We start from the raw sequence: 23162 nt of genomic DNA, 5'->3' as shown, positions 1-23162 counted from the left end.
TCTAGAAATCACAAATACTGATGGAAGGATGTCATCTCTCTTAGGAATCTTCGGTCAGAAAAAGAAAAGGTGTGCAAATCACTGCTAACATTCCAGCCTTCTCATTTTACAAATAGGATTTCTGACCTAAAACCTATTTCTCCCCAATTCCTCCAACCAGCCTTCTTCTTATCTGTAAATGGTAACAAACTCACCCATTAGTTAAAAAAAAAGGCAGGGGACAAGCCTGGTGGTCCAAGGGTTAAGACTCTGCCTTCCAAAGCAGGAGGCGTAGCTGTGATCCCTGGTCAGAGAAATAAAGTCCCACAAGCCATGGGTAAGGCCAAAAATTAAAAAAAAAAAAAAAATAGAGTCAGCAAACTTGGAAATCATCCTTAAGTCGGTGGTTATCAGGCTTGTTCCTGTCAGAGTCCAGGGACAGTTTTTCCCAGATGTCTCCAGAGCACTTTCCTCTGTATCACCATCACTCTGGCAGCGAAACAGCAGTTCCAGTTCCAGTTCCAGGCTTTAACTCTGCACACAACAAGTGAGGAGAAGACTTCTCTCATTTTGCCCTGGCACAAATGGGTGCATTCCCTGGGACCACTAGGTCTCCATGTACAAGCTTATAAATTGGCTTTGGACCAGCGTTAGTTGCTTAGTCATGTCTGACTCTTTGTGACCCCATGGACTGTAGCCCATGAAGCTCCTCTGTCCATGGAATTCTCCAGGCAAGAATATTGGGGCGGAGAGCCATTCCCTTCTCCAGGGACCAGATTCCTGGACAAATCCTAGAGCTGCAGAGGAGACCAGTCTTCTGTAGCACATGCGCTGAGTGGCAGAGGGAGCTTAAGAGAATTATAAGATTTGATTAGGAAAAGAGAGCTGGAGAATCTACTTCACAACCCAGTCTAAAGTTTCCTCCTTTTATTCCCTCATAGCACCACAGTCTTTGCCTTCATAGACTCTATCACCTTCAAAATTGGACACTTGTGGACACGTAATGGCACCCCACTCTAGTATTCTTGCCTGGAAAATCCATGGACAGAGGAGCCTGGTAGGCTGCAGTCCATGGGGTCGCTAAGAGCTGGACACTATTGCATGACTTCACTTTCACTTTTCACTTTCATGCATTGGAGAAGCAAATGGCAACCCACTCCAGTGTTCTTGCCTGGAGAATCCCAGGGACAGGGAAGCCTGGTGGGCTGCCATCTATGGGGTCGCACAGAGTTGGACACGACTGAAGCGACTTAGCAGTAGCAGCAGCAGCAGCTAACATTTACAGAGTACTTTGAGGTGGCACTGTTCTAAACAGTTTATATCAATGGACTCATTTAACTTTCACAACAATGCTACGCTTTCCATATTACAGATGAGGAGACCAAGATAGAGAGAGAGGCAGGAACTTCCCCAGAGCATGGAGCCCAATGATGGTAGAGCTTTGAGTCTCAGTGATCAGACTCCAGAGGCCAGGCACTCAGCTACTACAATGTGCTATTCTCTTTATTCACAGTTTTGTCTGACTCCTCCACAAAACTCTAAGAAACATGAAGCAGGGAATGTGTTTATTTTATATAGATCAGTCTCAGTGGAATGCCAGGCACACAGGAAACATTCAATTCCCCTGATAACTGAACAAATGAATAGATGTTGAGAGAAGTAAGTGAATGGGGTGATGGACAAAAGAACAAGTGGTAAAGCCATGATCCAGATTAACAGAGGGCTTCCCTGGTGGCTCAGATGGTAAAGAATCTGCCTACAATGCAGGAGACCTGGGTTCGATCCTTGGGTTGGGAAGATCCTCTGGAGAAGGGAATGGCAACCCACCCTAGTATTCTTGCCTGGAGAATTCCATGGACAGAGGAGCCTGGCAGGCTACAGTCCATGGGGTCACAAGGTGTTGGACATGACTGAGTGACTAACACTAAGTAACTAACTAGATTAACAGAGTGTTCGTGTTACATGATTAATCACAGAAGAGTGGAGCCCAGAGCTTTAATTTCCTGGGTTCAGTCTGCCTTCTCTAGTTGAAGGTCTGTTATCTCTGTTCCACATGGTCAGACCTGAAGAGTCAATAATCTTTTCTTCTTTGCAAAGTCACCAAACAGCAAATGAAAACTCCAGTAGGAGACAGTCACTTCTTTTGAGAGAGATCATATGTGAACATGTCCAAAATAGAGAATGATTTGAGTAAAGGATGGGATTTTCCCCACATTTATCCTACCTGCATTAGACAAACACTTTGTTCATTAAGAGTAAGACCTCTGAACTGAAAACATACACAAAGTCCTTTGTAGTATCAGGTACTGAGGACATTTCAACATTTTTTTAAGTCAATAATTTTAGTAAGCTATTCAAAGTCTCCACTTGATTTAGGGATATCTGAGTATCTGCAGACCACTTGTTTTAACTCCTTTTCATGGTGACAGCGTGACATTTAAAAATAATTCATCTGGAAAATGTAAACAGATAAGAAAAAATTACAGGGCATACACATGTCAGTTCCCACTGTCAATGTCTGGAAATGATTCCACTCTCAAAAAAAAAAAAAAAAATCACTGCCTGATCACAGCAAACAAGGTCTCCAGAGAGACAATAAATTGGAACAACCACATCCACACAGAAGCTATCCATCTTCCTGGTTCCTAAGTAAATAGGGGTAATGTGAACAGGGTGAAAGGAATCCACTGCCAACAAGCACCAGCCTTCAAGCTTAGTATGTACATTACAGCCTCTCCTTCCTCAGAATAGGCTTGTGAGTTTTTCTTCCACTCTGGGAGCAAAGAAAAACAACATGCTAAATAGGCAAACCTGCTATTAAACTATTTACATGTTTGCCTTTTGCCATAATAAGCAGCTACATGTGCTATCTTGAAAAAAAGGCACCATCAGCAACTTCCCTGGTGGTCCAGGGGTTAAGACACTGCACTTCCACCGCTGCTGCTGCTGCTAAGTTACTTCAGTCGTGTCCGACTCTGTGCAACCCCATAGACAGCAGCCCACCAGGCTCCCCCGTCCCTGGGATTCTCCAGGCAAAAACAGTGGAGTGGGTTGCCAATTCCTTCTCCAATGCGTGAAAGTGAAAAGTGAAAGGGAAGCTGCTCTGTTGTGCCCGACTCTTAGTGACCCCATGGACCACAGCCTCCCAGGCTCCTCCATCCATGGGATTTTCCAGGCAAGAGTACTGGAGTGGGGTGCCATCGCCTTCTCCGACTTCGCAGGGGGCATGGTTTCAACCCCTGGTCAGGGAACTAAGATCCCCCAGCTAAAAGAATAGAAACAGAAAAGAAAAATGCACCATCAGCAATACCTACGTCTTCAAGCCACACCTGCTAATGAAGAGTTGGCTTTCAAAGATCATCTCCATCACTTAAAAAAAGGGAAACGACAAAACAGAGATGCTCATTCAGTAAATACACAGGGCTCCATCAATGAAGCAGAGGCATCTCCTACCCCATACAAGGGACCAAACGTTCAAAAAAATGCTCATGGGTGGACAGATTATGCCTGAAGGCAAAGAGGGAATGAGGAGAATACGCCCTTTCTGAGGAAGAGAAGACACGGGCGTCTCTATAAAGGTAAATAACTTTGGCACTTTTAATTTTTCCTGGAAAAATAAGATCATCTTTCCTTGTGTCATTTTTTCCTTTCTTTAAAGTTGACCCCCAATCCATGGAGATACAGCTGCCAAGCATGAATACTACCTTATGCGTTGCTTGGTACATGCCTCAGTAGCCACTGAAAACTAAAGCTAACCTATCAACGGCTCGTATTACAAACATTAGATAAAAAGAATACAAAGGAAGTAAACAGACAGACAAGCCAAAACCACTCTGTCACAAGGACATGCTATTTAAGCAAATAAAGAAATCCAGAATACAAATCATACATTTTATTATTGGTCAACAGCTCACCGTGGACATGGGCCATATTTTTTTTCTTTCCCATCCCTGGTTACCCTGGTGTCTTCTTGTCATTCATTCACTTAACTTTTTTGACTTAAAAGAAGAATTTTTTTTTTGAGACACCTCTTAAGCACTTCCCTGCCCCTTTAAGGATAAGGTTTAAAAGGTCTATTTTAGATTTGGGAGTAAAACACAGAAGCCATTCAAAGTATTTTGAAAATAAATAGCCTTCCAAATGAGACCTTATTTCCATGGAGAAGCCTAAATAACATCTGAACTGAAACTAAAATATATCCAAATCTTGCAAGGGTGTATTCACAACACCACTCTTGCTGATCATCTTCCAGGTGCCTGAAGGTTTGATTCACGTTATTCAAACATTCACGTTTTCTCACGTTGGCAGCCTCACTAAAATTATTGTGTTTTGATGTGGGAGGGGAAAGGTCCATCTCAAATGAGTTTACAATTTTGTTTTCAGAAACTGCATAATTTTACTTATTTTAAAAATATCTGCTTATTTCAAAAATATCTGCTTAAACCACATTTAATACTATAAGCAGTATGATGTCTTTAAAATTATAAGTATTCATAAGAAAAATAATATTGTGCAACCAATAAAATCAACACTTCTTAAAGTTAAGGAAAAGCAACAAGTATGAGAGCACACGCATGTTACTGCCAGGAGACTTTATGTTCTCACCAGTGGATTTAAATTCCTTGAGGGTAGGGGCCAATTCTTACTCTGCTTAATTTCAACTTTTTAGCAATAACTTTTACTATAAGACTAGATCCAAGGATCGGAGAAGGCAATGGCACCCCACTCCAGTATTCTTGCCTAGAAAATCCCATGGACGGAGGAGCCTGGTAGGCTGCAGTCCATGGGGTCGCTAGGAGTTGGACCCAACTGAGGGACTTCCCTTTCACTTTTCACTTTCATGCATTGGAGAAGGAAATGGCAACCCACTCCACTGTTCTTGCCTGGAGAATCCCAGGGACAGGGGAGCCTGGTGAGCTGCCGTCTCTGGGGTCGCACAGAGTCGGACATGACTGAAGTGACTTAGCAGCAGCAGCAGATCTGAGGATACAACCATGACCAGACAAGATTGCTGTCTCTTTGGAGCTTACATTCTAGAGGTGGTGACAGTATTCAGAGAAAATGTTTTTTAAATTAATTTTAAATGTGTGAATGCCAAAAGGAAAACAAATAAAGGGCGGAGATAGAAGTGAAAATTTGAGATATCTACCGACTTTATTAGATAGAGCGTTGTCAGAGGCCAATCTGAGGATGTGTTATTTGCGAGTCAAGCAAAGAACTGAAAGCTGAGAATGGCTAAGAATGGAAAGCACACTTGCAGAGACTCTGCAGTGATCTCAGTTGGACTTGGCTAAGGATGACTGAAATGTAGGGAGCATGTGGAGAGGGGCAGTCCAAGAGGAGACTGAGGGGGCTGCCAGGGACGGGGGAGATGAAGGGGCGGAGCCAGGCAGGATGGCGTGAGAAGAATTTGGATATTACTCTGAGCACAAAGGGAATCTGGTCTGGTTTTTGCTTCCATTGAAGAAGGGACTGATAAGAGAGCAAGAGTAGAGCAGGGAGAATAGTTGAGAGGAGTCTAATAGTCCCAGAAAGACCTGACGAGAATTAGACCCAGGTGGTGGCAGTGGTCTTGGAGAGACATGGACATACTAAAAACCAAGTTTTGGACTTCCCTCACAGTCCAGTGGTTGGCTCTGGGCTTCTACTGCAGAGGACACAGTTCCATCCCTGTTCAGGGAACTAAGATCCCACATGCCCAGTGCAGCCAAAAATTAAAAAAAAAAGTCAGTGTTGAAAGCAGAATCAACATAATGACTTCCTTCAATGAGGACTGTCCTTCATGAGGACTGTCCTTGGGAAGTGAAAACTAGGACTCAAATATAATTCCCAGGTTATAAGTATCAGCAACTACATATTCACAAGCAGATATCAAGTAAGCATGTAAATGCTGAAAGAAGCTGGCACTCTGAGCTATACAGACACATTTAAGGTCCATCAATAAAAAATTTACAAAGTGGGGTTCAGAAAAGGCATGAGGTTCGGAAATCCAGATCGGCTGCTACTGCTGCCTTGCATCCTCAGGAAAATTACTGACTTAGTTTTCTCATCTATTAAATGGAGATAAAAATACCTATTTTTAACAGGATTGCTAGAGAAGGGGTCAGCAAACATTTCCTATAAAAAACCAGATAATAAAAACCTGGGGCTTGGTGGCCATAGGGTCTCTGTCAAAAACACTCAGTACTGTCACTGCAGAACAAAAGCAGCCACAGACAATAAATATATAAATAGATGAGTTGGGGGGGGGGCGGTGTTCACAGAAACTGTGTTTCCAAAAACAAAGGGAAGAGTGTGTCCCCCCTCAGTCTAGAGCTGTGGTTGTCAGAGTGTGGTTCTGCACCAGCAGCATCAGTATCACCGGGAATCGTTAGAAATGCAAATTCTGGCCCCACCTCAGACTTACTGAATCAGAAACTCTGGGGATGGAGATCCAGCAATCAGTATGAAAATGAATCCTCCAGGTAATGCATGCTTAAGTTTGAGACCCTCCAGTCAAGAAAACAAACATATTTTTATCCTGCTGTTGTGTGAAAACTGTCTACATCTTAACGACGTTGAATTGGTTCACAGTACTTTTCAGGTCTACTATACCTTCTCCTTTTCTGTCCATTCTATTAATTTTTTGAGTTTGATATTGAAACTCCAACTAAAAAAAATCTTAATTTGTCTACTTAAAAAAATATTTGTATTATATAGTGGAACTATATGTAACTTGGCTCTGTATTTTCCAAGTCTCCCACTAAATGTGCTATCATACTTTCACAATTTAAAAAATAGAAAAGAAAGGAAAAAAAAGTCAAAGATTGAAAAAGAAACTAAATACATATATACTGCTTAGAGCTAATATTATCATGAATATATATCTATTATTTTTTAACATGGTTCCTAGAAGTTTAGAGCATACTTTCTAAAGATAGAATCAAACACTGGATAATTGTGGTAGATCAAGCAAAAGAGAGATAACAAACTCTGTTAAACTACAAGATGGGCTTAAGTAAGAATAGTTGAGAAATTGAAATTTTTGTTTTAAATATACTTTTATTCCAAAGAATTTCATACTACCTCATATATTAATTAAGCTAGATTTAGTTGGTCATGTTCACACTCCAGTTATTAAAATGAACAATATAATTTCAACATATATTCAACCTAACTTTCAACAGAAATGAAAGTTTAATATCAATTAACTTCCAGATTCCACATGTCATATTAGTTATTGGTTAGTGGTATTGGCTAGTTATATTAGTTATTAGTTATTGCTATAACTAACACACTTTTTCTAAAGGAATATAGAGCAGGCAATTTTATCAAATGCCATTATTATTTTAACAGAACAATTTGGCCATTTGAATTGAGGATCAATGGGGAAAGTTAAAATATAAAGGGCTATCGAAAAATAAAATATACCACCACCCACTTTCATATTGCTTTATCAGTACTATCAGAAACTAGACAAAAATCTAGTTTTCTAAATTCAGCCTACTGAACCTTCCTCAAATTAGATATAGAATTATGGGTGAATATAGAGGGATCGTGCCTACTACCTATCACCACTAGGCTATGCTCCTGCCAATAGATCTTAGCAAAATTCCATATGAAAACCAAAATAAAATCAGTGAATAATGGCTAACAGCTTTGGAGGGAACCAACAGGAAGGGGTAAGGACCAGACAACCAGATGATCCCTCAGAAGGCGTAAGACTAGCTTCCAAAAGTGGAAAGAAATTCAATCAAACAGGCAGTGCACAATGCTAAAGAGTCCGACAGTAGACCCTGGGTAGTCTCCAAAGTGGAAGGCGCAGCGCATGCAACACACAGTACTGGGGAATCCCACCAGGTAGAAAGCACTTGCGTGCGTGCTAAGTTGCTTAAGTCCTGTCCGACTCTGGCTCCTCTGTCCATGGGAGTCTCCAAGCAAGAGACCTTGCCTTGCCTGGAGTGGGTTGCCATGCCCTCCTCCAGGAGGTCTTCCCCACCCCAGAATCGAACCCACATCTCACATCTGCACTGGCAGGCAGGTTGTTTACCACTAGCACCTCTTAGGAAGCCTGGTATTAAGAATACGTTACTGGAAATCTAAGGAACAGAAATACTTGCAGAACCAAGCAGGAAAGCCATCAGTTTAATTTCAGGTAAACTCAAGAAAATCCCTCGAGCTGCCTAGCTAATGAGAATTAAATGGCTGAAGTCAGGGCAAGAGGTGAATTGAAAAAACTGGGAGCTGTCTGAGGCCAGAAGATAGATTTGCTTGTTGCTTTGTAAAACCCTAAGCCATAAATGTATCTGTCTACATTGTATAACCTATTATGGAAAATGTGAGTGAAGATACAATTGTGAGATATAAAATATTAATTGATTTGCTCAACCAGAAACACTGTTTGACTTGCAATCTGAAATTGATTTCAAACTACTCAGAAGTTCTATAATACTGAGAGTACAAAGTTCCATGTTCTAACTTTGACAATTATAGAAATTCCTGTAAGAATTCTCAAAGTTCCAAAGTGAGGACTATCCAACTAGTTAAGGGCATCCACAAAATAAAAGATCTGAAGCAGCAAATTTAGGCTTCTATATTTAACCAGGAAGATCCCATTACTAGGAGATCCTCTTTCCAACCCAACCTCTTACAAGAAATAAAACTTGAAAGGGATCAGTAATTTGGAGAAGAATACTTCTGTATCTTTTTCGTAGAGCTACAAACACCTGTGATAAGATTATCTGAAATTAAACCCACCAAAATTTTAATCTCATACTTTTTTCCCTCTCTGTCATAGGATCATAGATGATTGGAGTCATATGAAATAACACCTGAAAGTTTAAGCCAGGAGTTTTCTGAACTTAACCTTTGGTTGTTAGAATACTTTTGAATATAAATTAAGATGTTAATGTAATTATTGTACTGTTACTTTAAACATGTTCACAAAAATCTAGACATAAACTTTAGACACTTACAGCTCTAGCTTTTAAACAATTTTCAAACCAAAGCCAACTTACAAAATACCCACGAACACAAGTATAAAACCAGTAACAATTACACTAATGAGCTAAATTCAATGTGATGAACGATGTTATTTTCCCAAACGCATGCCTATGGCACTGGCTGCCACAGCATGGGTTCAGCAGGCTGATGTTACTGTGAACCCATGAATGCTGTTTTGAACCACCTTTCCCTACTTGAACTCCTGCAAAACCATATATCAGCCCATCAGATCACTGGGATTAATGTAATCTTAAAATTTACATATTCTTTCCCTTTAACCCAAGGTAATTAAAACTGAACAACTTGATACCAATATTTTTTGCTTTACTGTATATGTTTTACAATGATGGTAAGATGCACTACTTTTATATTTTATAATTTCACACTTTATAATTATATAGCCCACCAGGACTGTAGCCCACCAGGCTCCTCCATCCATGGGATTCTCCAGGCAAGAATACTGGAGTGGGTTGCCATTTCCTTCTCCAGGGGATATTCCAGACCCAGGGATCAAACCCAGGTCTCCTGCATTGCAGGCAGACTATTTTATAACTTCACACTTTATAATCATATACTTTAATATTACATTTTTATAATTTATACTTTCTACTTTGTTATACTTTACAATGTTTATATTCTTTAAGGGTCAATAAAACAAACACATGGTTGTACCCATTCTTAAATACATATCCTAAAGAATCTTTATTCTAAACTAAAGTAGTTATCAGGGCTTCCCTGGTGGCTCAGACCGTAAAGAATCTGCCTGCAGTGCAGGAGACCCAGGTTCAGTTCCTGGGTTGGAAAGATCCCCTGGAGAAGGAAATGGCAACCCACTCCAGTATTCTTGCTTATAGAATTCTAAGGACAGAGGAGCCTGGTGGGCTACAGTCCTGCTACTGCTACTGCTACGTCGCTTCCGTCGTGGGCTACAGTCCTGCTACTGCTACTGCTACGTCGCTTCCGTCGTGGGCTACAGTCCTGCTACTGCTACTGCTACGTCGCTTCCGTCGTATCCGACTCTGTGCAACCCCACAGACGGCCTCCTAATGGGGTCGCAAAGAGTAGTACATGACTGAGCAACTAACACTTCAGGTCAAAGTAGTTACAGGGTTGCAAACAAGACTCTCACAGTTTACTTCCCTGCCACTCCTAAAGACCCAACGTAAAAGACTAGACTTCAGCTTCACCAGTCTAACAAATCACACAACTTTTCACTTTCCATTAAAACAAAAATACACACTGGCAAAGCTATATCCAAGCATGCATTCAGCATTTCATTATTATTTTACAAATTTAATGAATACATTTAAATGTGGAGATTTTTAATTAAAAAGTGGTGGGGGGATGGACAAACTCTGCATGATCTCACTTATACATGGAATTTTAAAAGTCAGACTCATAAATGCAGAGAGTAAAATAGTGGTTGTCAGAGGCTGGGGGATGGGAGACATGGGGAGATGTTGGTCAAAGGAAACAAACTTCGATTATGCAGGATGAGAAAGTTCTGAATATCTAATAGAGAGAATGGTGACTATAGTTAATAATATTATATTGTAGACTTGAAATTTGCCAAAAGAGTAGATCTTAAGTTTTCTCACCATACACACACAGAGAAAACAATACCTATCTGAGTTGATGGATATGTTAACTAGCTTGATGTGGTAATCCTTCCATTTGATATGTATATCAAAACACTACATTATACCTTTAAATATGTACAATTTTTGACGGTAAAGAATCTGCCTCCAATGCAGAAGACCCGGTTTGATCTCTGGGTCTGGAAGATCCCCTAGAGAAGGGAATGGCAACCCACTCACTGCAGTATTCTTGCATGGAGAATTCCATGGACAGAGAAGCCAGGCAGGCTACAGTCCACGGGGTTACAAAGAGTCAGACACAACTAAGCAACTAACACACTTTCACTTTTGCTTGTTAATTATACTTCAATAAAACTGGAAAACAAAATAAAATAAAACAACTGAAAATATTTTTTTAATGGGGAAAAAGTGATAGCATAAAGTTTCCTGTCACTAACAACTAAAATCAGATTTTAGAGTAGCAGATAAGAGAACTATTCACACAGACTGAAAACTGCTTCTACCATTACAAGCTTTGTGTCTTTAGGGAAATATTTAAACTTTCTTTAGCTCAGTTTTCTCATCTGTAAAATAGGAGGGAGACTGATACATACTTTACACTGTTATTGTGAAGATAAAATGTGATAGCCTAGGACAAGCACTAAGGGCAGTAATATCATCCAGCAAGAGCTCAACAAAGGTTAGCTTTTAAGCATTAAAAAGCTATTTAGATAGACATACTATGGTGTATGTTAGTAATCACATTACACCCTTAAAGTAGCAAGCCAATGGCATGCTTAGTTGATGCCTCCCAATGAATTACTAAATTTGTGTTAATATTTTATATAGACCATAATTCAAGCAAAATCCTTTATCTGGTCAATAATTCTGAATGTACTAAAAATTAGTTTATAATTGACCTGTCCCTCATTTTACAGGGGGATATATCTAAGTAAAAACACGGCATGCGGTGGTGCATAGGAAGTTGCTTCAGTCGTGTCCAACTCTGTGCGACTGCATGGACTCTAGCCCACCAGGCTCCTCTGTCCAAGGGGATTCTCCGGGCAAGAATACTGGAGTGGCTTGCCATGCCCTTCCCCAGGGGATCTTCCCAACCCAGGGATTGAACCGGTGTCTCCTACATTGGCTGGCGGGTTCTTTACCACTAGCGCCACCTGGGAAGCCACCACAACATGGCAACACAGCCCAAAAGAAATGGGCGTCTAAAATCACTATCTAGATGATTTTAACAAAACAAACAAAAACCGTGAGATTTAAAAAGGACAAAGGAGGAGGAGGAGGAAGGAGAGAAAAGAAAAGTTTGCAATAATCACTCAGAGTAGTCATAATCTTTTTCACCAAACTGTCAATTCTGTTTCTTCTTGCCTGATTTGTTTTTCTTACTAGACAGTATATTACACATACTGATGTTTTACATGTTAGTTCTGCAGATTCAAATAAATAAAGCTTTGATTTTTGCAAAAATTTATCATAATTGAACATTAGAATATATTCCTTATAAATTGATTATGCCATCTGAAGAACCTAAAACTTTGGCTTGAAAGGTAATGTTTTCAGTTAACATATGGCTAGTCTCATCATGTCTGGCAGAATAATGTCTATCTAGAAATGGCAACCCACTCCAGTATTATTGCCTGGAGAATCCCAGGGATGGGGGAGCCTGGTGGGCTGCCGTCTATGGGGTCGCACAGAGTCAGACACGACTGAAGTGACTTAGCAGCAGCAGCAGCAAAGAAAATATGCAAAGCTATTAAGCTATAAAATGAAGAGTTTCTTAAAAATCTTCTGTAGATATTATTCCTCTCCACACTCACCCTGAACTTGCAAGTTTGAGAATAGCTGCAAAAATAACCAACAGAATAGAAAGGATTATATACCCAACCAGATGAACAGAATCACTGAGGGCAGTGGGTCTCAAACCGTGGTCCCCAGACCAGAGTCTGGACATCATCAGAGAACTTGATAACATCAGAAACTGAGGCTGAGGGCCACCAGTCTGTTCGAACAAGCTCACCAGGTGATTCTGATGCACACTCAAGTTTGAGAACCTCTGGTTTATGATAAACAAGCCTTGATACCAAACACCACCATCTTCACTATAACATGCCATTCACAAGTGGGAGTCTCTGGGTATACATTTTTACCTTTCCCCTAGATATGGTAGTCACAATCCTACCACAAAGCCAAGGCAGATTAGATCCACCTCAGATTAGAAAGGGAGAGAACAACAAAAGTGACTAGAGCAAACACGAGGGAAGAAATCTACCTGTCTAGAATAGCACAAAGTACTTGGAAAGCATAGAGAGAGATGTGAAAATTTCAAGATTTCTATTTCTTTGGTTTCCTTGCTTATATATTCCCAGAGCCACTGATCCTCAACTCTGACAACAATCTTTTGAAAATATATGGGTAAAAATTGGTTATCTGAGCAAAGTTCAGGAAATACTAAATATTTTAAAAGAAGCAACAAACCCATAGGCTTAGAGAACTTAGAGTTGAAAATAAACCATGTCGAGTTCACTTTTTAATTTTAAGAACACAATTTGTAAAATCTCTTTGAAAGTACATTCTTGTGAGCTTCAAGGAATATATACACAAACGAAATCAATGAAAATTACAGCAATCGTGTTTTTGTGTTCTAAATGCCTACTCATCCTATAATCTGAAACACATGCTGTTGAGTCTTATGCAAATGATAACACATGTAATCTCTAACAAGCGTTATGCTGCTGCTAAGTCACTTCAGTCGTGTCCAACTCTGTGTGACCCCATAGACCGCAGCCCACCAGGCTCCCCCGTCCCTGGGATTCTCCAGGCAAGAACACTGGAGTGGGTTGCCATTTCCTTCTCCAGTGCATGAAAGTGAAAAGTGAAAGTGAAGTCGCTTCTTTGCGACCCCATGGACTGCAGCCCACCAGGCTCCTTCGCCCATAGGATTTTCCAGGCAAGAATACTAAACACTAACAATTCTTATTTATAATATAAAAATATATATATAATATAAAACAAGTTCTGCTTTTTCATGGGGAAATGGAGATAATGCTAAATATGTAGTATTTTCTGAATGCTACATTCAGGCTCTTTCTGAAAGTAGATAAAGGCAAGTACTTTGAAGAATATTAGTGACCTTCCAAGATTTTAGGTATAGAATCAGAGATTCTTGGTTTCTCCAACCAGTTTTAAGTCTACGACTCAATTTATGCCAGTGCAACTGTTTTTTAAGTTATGCAGAGTTAAGCACTTTTCAAATACCCAACCTTGGCTGATGCATGCTGACTGACATTCCTCCCGTGCAAGACTACACAGGCTTGAATAAATGGGAAGCAATCTGTATTGGCATATATTTGAACTGGAACTAGTTCACTTGCTCCCAACCCACACCTCTCTTTGCACCTGGGAGAAATAGCTCTGCATCAGAGCATTATGGCAGAGCACTCCTCCAGGCTAAGGTTTAGCATCCTTAGGCTAACTCTTACCCACCAGGAAGGTGTGGAGCCAGAGGGCGCATCACTTTGGCAACTCCCCACAATAGACCGAAGCAACTCGCATACACACAGCACTCCCATCTTTGAGGTCACCCTCAAAAAGAGATCCACCCCCGAAAAGATGTGTGAGTAGATATGCTGCAAAACGTCATCATTTTATACACAGAAACCATATCCTCCATTTCCGTGACTTGGCAGAAACACAAACTTTTCCATTTATTTATGGTCATCTATGTTCCTGTTTGCCCTAAACAAACCAGTTTTATAGTTGTTATGCCAGTGTAAGTTTAACGACACCTCCTTTCTCATAAAATTGTCCTGCATTAAACAATAAGTTATATGGGCATCCAACAGACAGGTCTGTTTCAGAAAAGGGACAGGCAAGAAAGACAAAGCAGAGGCTAGTTTACTTGGGGATGTTTGCAGGACTTCTGCTCCAGGCTACCTTCCATATTTTGTTCAGGGACTGTAGAAAATACTTAGGAGATTTAGCCATAATCTTAAAGTCCAACTAAATAATTCTCTGGGGCTTCCTGATGGCTTAGTGGTAAAGAATTCGCCTGTCAATGCAGGAGATGCAGGTTCAATCCCTGCGTTGGGAAGATCCCCTGGAGAGAGAAATGGCAACCCACTACAGTAGTCTTGCCTGGTAAATCCCATGGACAGAGAAGCCTGGCAGGCTACAGTCCACGGGCTCGCAAAAGAGTCAGATATGATTTAGCGACTAAACAAGAACAAATAAGTCTCTACTTCAAATATAGAATTCAGTGGCAAAGCAAACAGCAAATTTTCTTCCTTCTCACTTCATAGGTGCTCAGAAAAATCCAGAGATTCTACGCTATATGAGGTATACTGCTGGATGGAAATAATGTGATGAATTCATCCTCAAACAAGTTCAACTGTGGAATCATCACTACTGGGAATCTGACTTATAAATTCTGCCTTCCAAATCATTCTAACTCTCCTCACTATTTCAAAAGGAAATGTGACAAAGAGCACACAGTATCTAATGACTGCACTTGGTCACTCAGCAAATATTTATGCCCAAGATCAAAAGTGGCCGCCCTTAGATCTCTGAAGCCAAACTTCAGATGTGTTTTGTTTAGCCCAGATAGGATTCTTAAATGTTTAAAATACTTGCTAATACTTTAAAATGTGGACTCATATGTAAAAATCCAAATTTCCATTTTCTCTTGAGAAATCAGAAGTTTGGTCAACACTGAGCTTATATTCTGTTAATGTAATTTCCATCTGGAGCTGAGCAGCACCTTGAGAAAGAACTTCCCTATTTAGTCCTCCATGGACCTCACTCAACCATCCTCCCAGCCATTGAGGTTTGTAACCCTTGATTTATGGCTGGAGATAATTCTTAAGTAGACAACATCTGGCCTTTCAAATTAATGATCCTCTGCCAGGGGCTCTCTAGGTTTGGGGCAAATAGTAATCTACATCTTTAGATCAAAGACTCAACTAGGAAATGACAATAAACAGGAAAAATTTGTTTCTTCTTTCATCAAAAAGCCATTTGGCTTCCACTGCTCCTACATAGCAGGTACATAAGCTTACACATGCTATTATTTGTAACGTGACAGCACATTCAGCCTCTCAAATCTAAATACAAAAAGGAAGGTAAATAAAATGGGATATTTTAATTGAACTTCAATGAGTCCAAGAAAAACTCAATAGCTACTGTTGAGAATTTAAGGTGCTATAACCCAGAAACAAACTTTGACCATCAGTGAAATTAGCAACGATGTGTCATGCTTCAGACCTGAAGAAAAGAACCATCAAGAATCTTGAAATATTCCTTAAAGTCCTAGAAAAATGCCACTACTTCCATCTTACTCACAGAACCCAAAAATCTTAAAACAATAAAGATAGTGATAAATACAGTACTACAACAGTAGAAATAAAGAACATGCTGCCCTCCAACTTCAACATAACTGACAGCTAAAAATAAATTTTGAACACATAAGTATGAAATGAAATTCATTTTAATCATGGTTAGGATTCTAAGATCATCTGTAATAAGGTATTTTACCATAATGTAAGAGAGGTCCCATCAATCAAAATCACTCTCTTCACACTGGGAGTTCTGAGCATATTAAACTAGCTTACAAAGTAACTGATGGAATCAGAAGATATTGAACTTTTATTTTCTTCAGCTGAACTACAGGCCTTTTGTGGAAAGCTATTAAACAGACAGTCTTTCTGTTACAGATACTGCTGCTGTTGCTGCTAAGTTGCTTGAGTCTGGTCCGACTCTGTATGACCCCATAGAGGGCAGCCCACCAGGCTCCTCTGTCCCTGGGATTCTCCAGGCAAGAATACTGGAGTAGGTTGCCATTTCCTTCTCTGTTACAGATACTAGATGCTTTAATTTTTGAAAATTCATATATTCTAGTATCATATGAATTTTCAAAGCTTAAAGCCTTACTTATAGAATGTTTTTCTCATCTGACTATTAATTGGCCAGCTGCTAAAGAAACTGGCCACAGAGTACAACTGGGACTTTATTGATTTATATTTAGACATCACTATTTTCCCAAAGAATCTAAAGTACTTTGTCCAAACAAATAAATAACTCAAAAATGACAGCATCTCAGGGACTTTTGACTCGGTAAAAAAAAACTCCTTACACATTTGTTTAAAAAGGGGGGGAGGGGGTGCTCTTTTTCAAGACACAACCAAAATGTGGTAAAAACTGTTTAACTATCTCTCTCCAGAAGAAAAAAAGGACTGTGTCCGTTTCTTAAGGAAGTAAAAATGTACTGTTTGGTAACAGGCACCTCAATTTCGTTAACTCTAGAGAAATTATATTAGAAAAGACATTTTTCGCCTCTTCTAAGACACTGATTTTTAAATCACCCAAGTGGGTATTGATTCTGTTTCCAATTAGTGTGTAAAAAACGGCAAAAAGGAAAAAAAAAAGAAGAATAAGCAGCCTTTCCGCTCAACATCTAAACGCAGGTTTGTATTTTGCTGACAATGTGACAACGTCTAGTAACTTCTCCCTAAACCCGGCTCTGAAACATCTTCCCACATCGGAGACCTGCAGGTGTTATTGTGACGAAGGTGTAACCATCAAGGGGCTAAGGTACAGGACTCGACCAAGACCCAGGGTGAGTGCGGGGGCCTTTAGGAACCCAACCCTCTCCCGCGTACACTCAAACACACACCTGCACGCACTCACACACTCGACCAAGGCCGGGCATGCCGTCTCTCCAGTCACACCCCAAGACGTCGGGATCCTGCCAGGACGTGCGCTGCTCCCCGCATCGTCCTAGCTCCTCCGCCGTCTCGAAGCCACTCAGCCTCCCTCTCTCATCCTCGTTCCTGCGGGTCACCTGCTCCCGCCGCCCCATCCGCACCCAAAAGCCAGCTCCCGGACTCGGGGTCCGAGGAGCCGGGACCAGCTGCGCTCAAGTGCGCCACGTGGAGGGCGCGCGCCAGCAGCGGGGCCAGAGCCTGTCAACGTGGGGTACCGGCGCCCGCTGCCCCGCCACTCCTCCCGGGTGTGTCGGACCCTCCCCGGGGCCTCGGAGCCGCGCGGTCTTGCCTGATTGGGGTCTGCAGCGCGGAAAACGTGGCAGGCCATCTGCGACTCCGGGTCGTCGGGCTGCGCCTTGATCAGGTAAGCAAAGTAGGTGAGGTCCTGGCTGTTGTGGATGAAGCGCGAGATGTGTTGCGCCTTGTGCTCGAAGATGAACACGGCCGGGTTGGGCTGCGCCGCCGTCGGGCCGGAGCCCCCAGTGGCCCCGACGCCCGGCGCGGGGACGCAGCGCAGGAAGGGCGCGCTGAGCACCAGGAGCACCTCGCGGGCCGCCGGCGCCCCGCAGCCGCCCGCCTCGGGCTTCTGGCTGCGCCGGCGGATCTCGGCCATGAGCCAGGGCAGCATGGGTAGCGTGGTCCTGCGGTCCAGGCACGACCCCCCTACGTACCACAGCCGGAACCTTTTGTCGTTCGGCTTCCCGGGGCCAGGCTGCGCCGGGGCGCCAGGCTCGGGCTCCAGGGGGTGCGGGAACGGCTCATCCTGAATGCAGCTGGGGGGCTCCATAACTCACTCCTCCCGAGGAGGGCACGGAGGCGGGGGAGAGGCCCGCCGCGCCCCCCACCCCCCCCAGTTCTCGCGCTGAAGGCGCCGCCGAAACTGTGCCAACTGCTGCGCCGGGCCGTGCGCCCTACTCGGCGAGACCCCGAACTCCGCGCCCTAGCGGCCCTGCCCCATGCGGCACTTCTCCGGGCGCGGCTCCCGGGCTTTGGCGGCGGGCACCCGGGCAGCGCCGGGCAGCAGGACTGGCTGAAGAGGGCGAGTTAAATCGCCATCCTCCTTTCTCGGGCTCGCGTGTGGGGTCAGACCTCCCCGTTCCTCGTCCGCGGCTCCGCGGGGTCCGAGGGCCCTCGCCGCCCTCTCCGGCGCTGCAGAGCCGCTGCGGCCGCCGCTTGCCGCGGGCGGGCACGGGGAGGCTGGGCGGGGAACCCGCTGTGGGCGGGCGGGAGGGGGTGACTTGGGGCGGAGCTGATTCCTACCAGGGTGACCGGCTGTCACCTGGAAGGTCGGGGCCCCCGGGCCTCGGCGCGATCTGTCCTCCTGGAGAGCCTGCGAGAACTATTTCGGTGGAAAATAACAAAAACGAAACGTGGCCTCGCCGGGGCCGCTCCTCCTCCGGTCGCTGCAGCCCAGCTCGCTGCTCCTCCTCCTACTGTTCCCGTCCCTCCCTCGCTTCTTCCTTCCTTCCAGGCTGGCTGCTTCTTTAATCGGGCTGCCACCCCGCCTCCGGACGGGCGGGCGGGCGGAGAGCGTCGTCTCTGAAAGCTTATCTGAGAAGTCACCTCTTTGCCTCCTTTTCCGGCCGCGGTCCCCGACCGCTCCTCCAACCCGCCCCTCGGGCAGCAGTTCTGCTCCCAGCGCCGGCCCTGCCCCGACCAACTCGTCCTCTCTCGGGTCGCCGAGATCTTCGTCTTCTTTTGGGCGTCTCTGCTGCCCCCTGGAGAGGGGACCATTCTCAATGGGACCCCAAGACTTTTTTTTTTTTTCAAGTAATCATATTTGCTTGGTTTCAATTCCTTCTAAAGTCTACATGATTTCTGATTCTTATTTCCTAATAATCTCAAAAAAATACTCGTTTTAAATCACGAAATTATGATGAATTTTTTTCCGTTTCAAAAGAAATTTATTTATGATTCTTTTATTAACACATAGGGGCTTTGGTCATCTGAACAAAGAATATTTTTTTTAAAGGAAGGTTTTTTAGGTCTTTGTTTTTCAAAGGAAATGAACCCTTGTTACACCTTTGATTTTGACCTCAAGCCCTAATCAGATCTACTACCCTGGTGACCTAGAAGGAACTTTGTTGGCTCTGATACGCTTTTCCCTTTCTTAAGGCTCTTGGTAGATTCTCTCTTTGATGCTATTCTCTTAACGTCTCTATTGTGCTGAGAATATTACATAAGTAAAGTGTACTCCATCATTCCCTGTTCAAACTGCTTTGTCTTTTAGGGTCAGCGTTGCACTTAGTCACTCAGTTGCATCCGACTCTTCCCAAACCCAACGGTAGCCCGCCTGGTTACTCTATCTATGGGGATTCTTCAGGCAAGAAGAGTGAAGTGGGTTGCTATGTCCTCCTCCAGGGAATCTTCGCAACCCAGGGATCGAACATAGGTCTCCTATATTGTAGGCTCTTTACTGCCTGAGCCACCAAAGAAGGAACTAAGAGAGGGTTATTGTAAGATTATATCTTTGCTGCCTCCTCAACCTACTTCCCCTCACTCAAAATGCTTAAATATTATTACCCCATATCTGTTTGGAATGGGTTGTCTAAATAAACACACCTGACATGTTATACAGTGTGCGCAAGACAATATGCCACAAAACATTGCTCTCTTCCTTTCTCTCACAGAGGTTTTCAAGTTCCAAAATATATTCCCTCCATGTTCCATGTCCATCTGTCTTTTGGTTTTTCCCAGTCTTATCCAAAGCAGTCTCGTTCCTACATTCTTCACCCACTACCTCCAAGTAGTGCCTTCCACTGCACCTCTGAAGTTGGAAGATTGTGATCCCAAGTCTTCAAAATTCCAGAAAACAATCTGGTCACATGGTAACAGCAAAATACAAGGCCTTGCCCAACATTTCAAAACACTGCAAACTTACAAAAATAAACTAGAAAAAGTTTTGATTAAGTCCTGTTTCCCTTGTGAGAGCATTTTCCAAACAAAAGTTATTTTTTATGAACCAAACACATTTGACAATCTACACCCATATCAAGGTCACCAATCACTGACCCTAGGGGAGACTGTGCTCGTGCTTAGTCGCTCAGTCCTGACCAACTCTTTGGGACCCAGTGGACTGTAGCCTGCCAGGCTCCTCTGTCCATGGAATTTTCCAGGCAAGAATACTGGAGTGGGTTACTCCAGGGGATCTTTCCAACCCAAGGAGGGAACCCAGGTCTCCCACATTATGGGTGAATTCTTTACCATCTCAGCCACCAGGGAAGCCCAGGGGAGACTGTTACATGAGCGAAAGAAAAATACATATAAAAACAGAATAGAGAAAATGAGGAGCTGTTTCAGTTTCCTCCAGGTGTCAACCCATTCTTACTAACTGAGTGCAGTCCAACAGCTGTAAACGTCAACCCTCCTTCAGGACAATTTGCTTTTCTCTACCTGCCAGACCCGCTCCACCAACATTCCCTTGGCCTTCTCCTCTCACTTCTGGCAGAGCCCACGCTCTCATCACCTTCCCCACTAGGATGATGATTCAAGACTTTCTCCTCCGAGGTCTCCCCCAACATTTTTATCTGGATGAGTGTATTGTCCATCCGGTGGCTCAGATGGTAAAGAATATGCAGGATACCTGGGTTCAATCCCTGGAGAAGGAAATGGCAACCCACTCCAGTACTCTTGAGAATCCTGTGGACAGAGGAGCCTGGTGGGCTACAGTCCATGGGATTGCAAAGAGTTGGACGTGACTGAGCCACTAACATGCACACTTTATTGTTCATCTTGCAGCTTCCCAGGGGGCTCAGACAGTAAAGAATCTGCCTGCAATGCAGGAGACCCAGGTTTGACCCACCAGAACTTGGTTCTGGTCTTCAGATATGCTCTGGCATGCTCTCAGGTGAAAGCCGTGACATCCTCCAGCAGCCTGTTGATGACAAAGCAGAAAATGCTCCGAATCTTCCTATAGGGCCAGCACTGCCACTTCCACCCATGCTTCTACCTAGCCCTTGTCCAAGGTGAACATAGTTCCTGCCTCCTCTTCAGAACTGCACCCCCCACCTGCCCTAGGATGGCTGATCAACAGTCACTGCTCAAGTCAAAGCCACCTGCACTACTTGTCAATAGTATTTTAGAATTATCTTTTTAAAAATCTCCCTCTACTTATTTTGCTTTACAACTTCTCTGAAAGGAAACAGAGTTGCATGCAAACTGCATGCAAACACAGTCACAATAAAGTATTTTTAACTCCAATTTCACTTTAAGATGTAACATGGTAAGACAAACATGCATCTTCGTAGCTTTTAGTGCAGCCGATTTCTTAAAATATGGAAAAGTTCCATTTTATTCACTGTAATCTACCCAGTTCAGAGCTAGTACAGAGATTTCTCACACTTTTATATGCAGTAATATGTCAATATATTTCCAAGGAACACAAAAAACATTCTAGGGAAAATCTAACCATTCTAATTATTAAAAAAAAAAAAAGAAGGTTCTTTTTTTTTTGAGTCTGGCTATCTTTATTTAATTTTTTAATAGAAATTTACTTATTTTAATTGGAGGCTAATTACTTTACAATATTGTATTGGTTTTGCCATACATTGACATGAATCCACCACGGGTGTACATGTGCTCCCCATCCTGAACCCCCCTCCCACCTTCCTCCCCATCCCATCCCTCAGGGTCAACCCAGTGCACCAGCCCCGAGCATCCTGTATCATGCATCGAACCTGGACTGGCAATTTGTTTCACATATGATAATATACATGTTTCAATGCCATTCTCCCAAATCATCCCACCCTCGCCCTCTCCCACAGAGTCCAAAAGACTGTTCTATACATCTGTGTCTCTTTTGCTGTCTCGCATAGAGGGTTATCGTTACCATCTTTCTAAATTCCATATATATGAAGGTTCTTTTTTTAAAGAAAATTGGACTTTTGTTCTTTTCACTCACTGAATTATAATTAAGAGGTAAAAAGTAAACAAAAGAAGTGGGAAAAACACTGAAAGTTCTCAATTTTCTCCAAAGAACTTACAGGAAAAATGAAAATCTAGGTTTCTCTCTCTCATTATTTTTTTCACTTTAATGGTATTCTCACTTTCTATAAAGTTCTGGAACTATTTTTATCCTTTATATAGGATCACAATGATCAATTATTATTCCTACGCTGAATTTCTGGGTGCACCCTGATAGCTCTCATAAATAAAATTTAAGCTCCAAGATAAAGACATTATTAATGAGTTAGATTTACTCAGCTGGTTTACTCACACCACCATGCCTTTGTGCAAAGTAGAACCATCTCTCAAGAAGCAGAGAAAAGTTCTTGGAATGTGATTAAAACATTCTAGAACCTTATCAGAAACTCTTGTACAGATCCATTTCCCTAGGCCACATATTTGAGATCTATAAAAGAGAAAGAAAAGAACAGAGATCTGGGGAAAGCACAGAAGTCTTGTGGGTTCTATCAAATCAACAAGCTTGGGAGCTAGGATTGAATTTGGAGCAGCCCTGGCAGGCCATTTCCTACTGGTGAAAGAACACGATGCAATAAACAACATCTACTTATTGACAGAAACATAGAAGAACTGTCTTTTATTACCTAACATCCTAAGCGTGATTGCTTCCTTCTCTGGCATGCCCTCAGCCGTTTCTTTGTGACTTTTTTGTGTGATATTTATCTTATCAGGCATTAATGAGCATTATTACTGTTTACCAATATCTGATCCTCTCTGTATCCTGACACATAGGAAGATAGGCAAAATCATAAGACTTGTTTTGGCAGGAAAATGTGATCAGAAGTGGCTTGGATCACATCTTGAGTAGAAGCATTTATGGCCAGTAGTCCAGGCCCCAGCTCACTCTTGCTGTCCAGCCTGACTCTTCCCCTTCAGTGATCATGGC

General features: G+C 42.6%; 1 protein-coding gene across 2 annotated transcripts in view; it reads right to left on the bottom strand.

Moving 5' to 3' along the window:
• Positions 1–18504, bottom strand: part of TBC1D4 (TBC1 domain family member 4) — a 217043-nt gene extending 198539 nt beyond the window's left edge. Inside the window, exon 1 of one of the 2 annotated variants that reach the window (XM_018056507.1) lies at positions 17604–18504. In XM_018056507.1, coding sequence (XP_017911996.1) covers positions 17604–18101 — 498 coding nt within the window. In that variant the 5' untranslated portion in view covers positions 18102–18504. The remainder of the gene's footprint in view (positions 1–17603) is intronic. The other variant, XM_018056506.1, reaches the window with a different exon arrangement.

This window comes from Capra hircus, chromosome 12 (assembly GCF_001704415.2).
Source record: "Capra hircus breed San Clemente chromosome 12, ASM170441v1, whole genome shotgun sequence".
Lineage (NCBI taxonomy): Eukaryota > Metazoa > Chordata > Mammalia > Artiodactyla > Bovidae > Capra > Capra hircus.
This window is presented reverse-complemented; position numbering and strand designations above follow the sequence as displayed.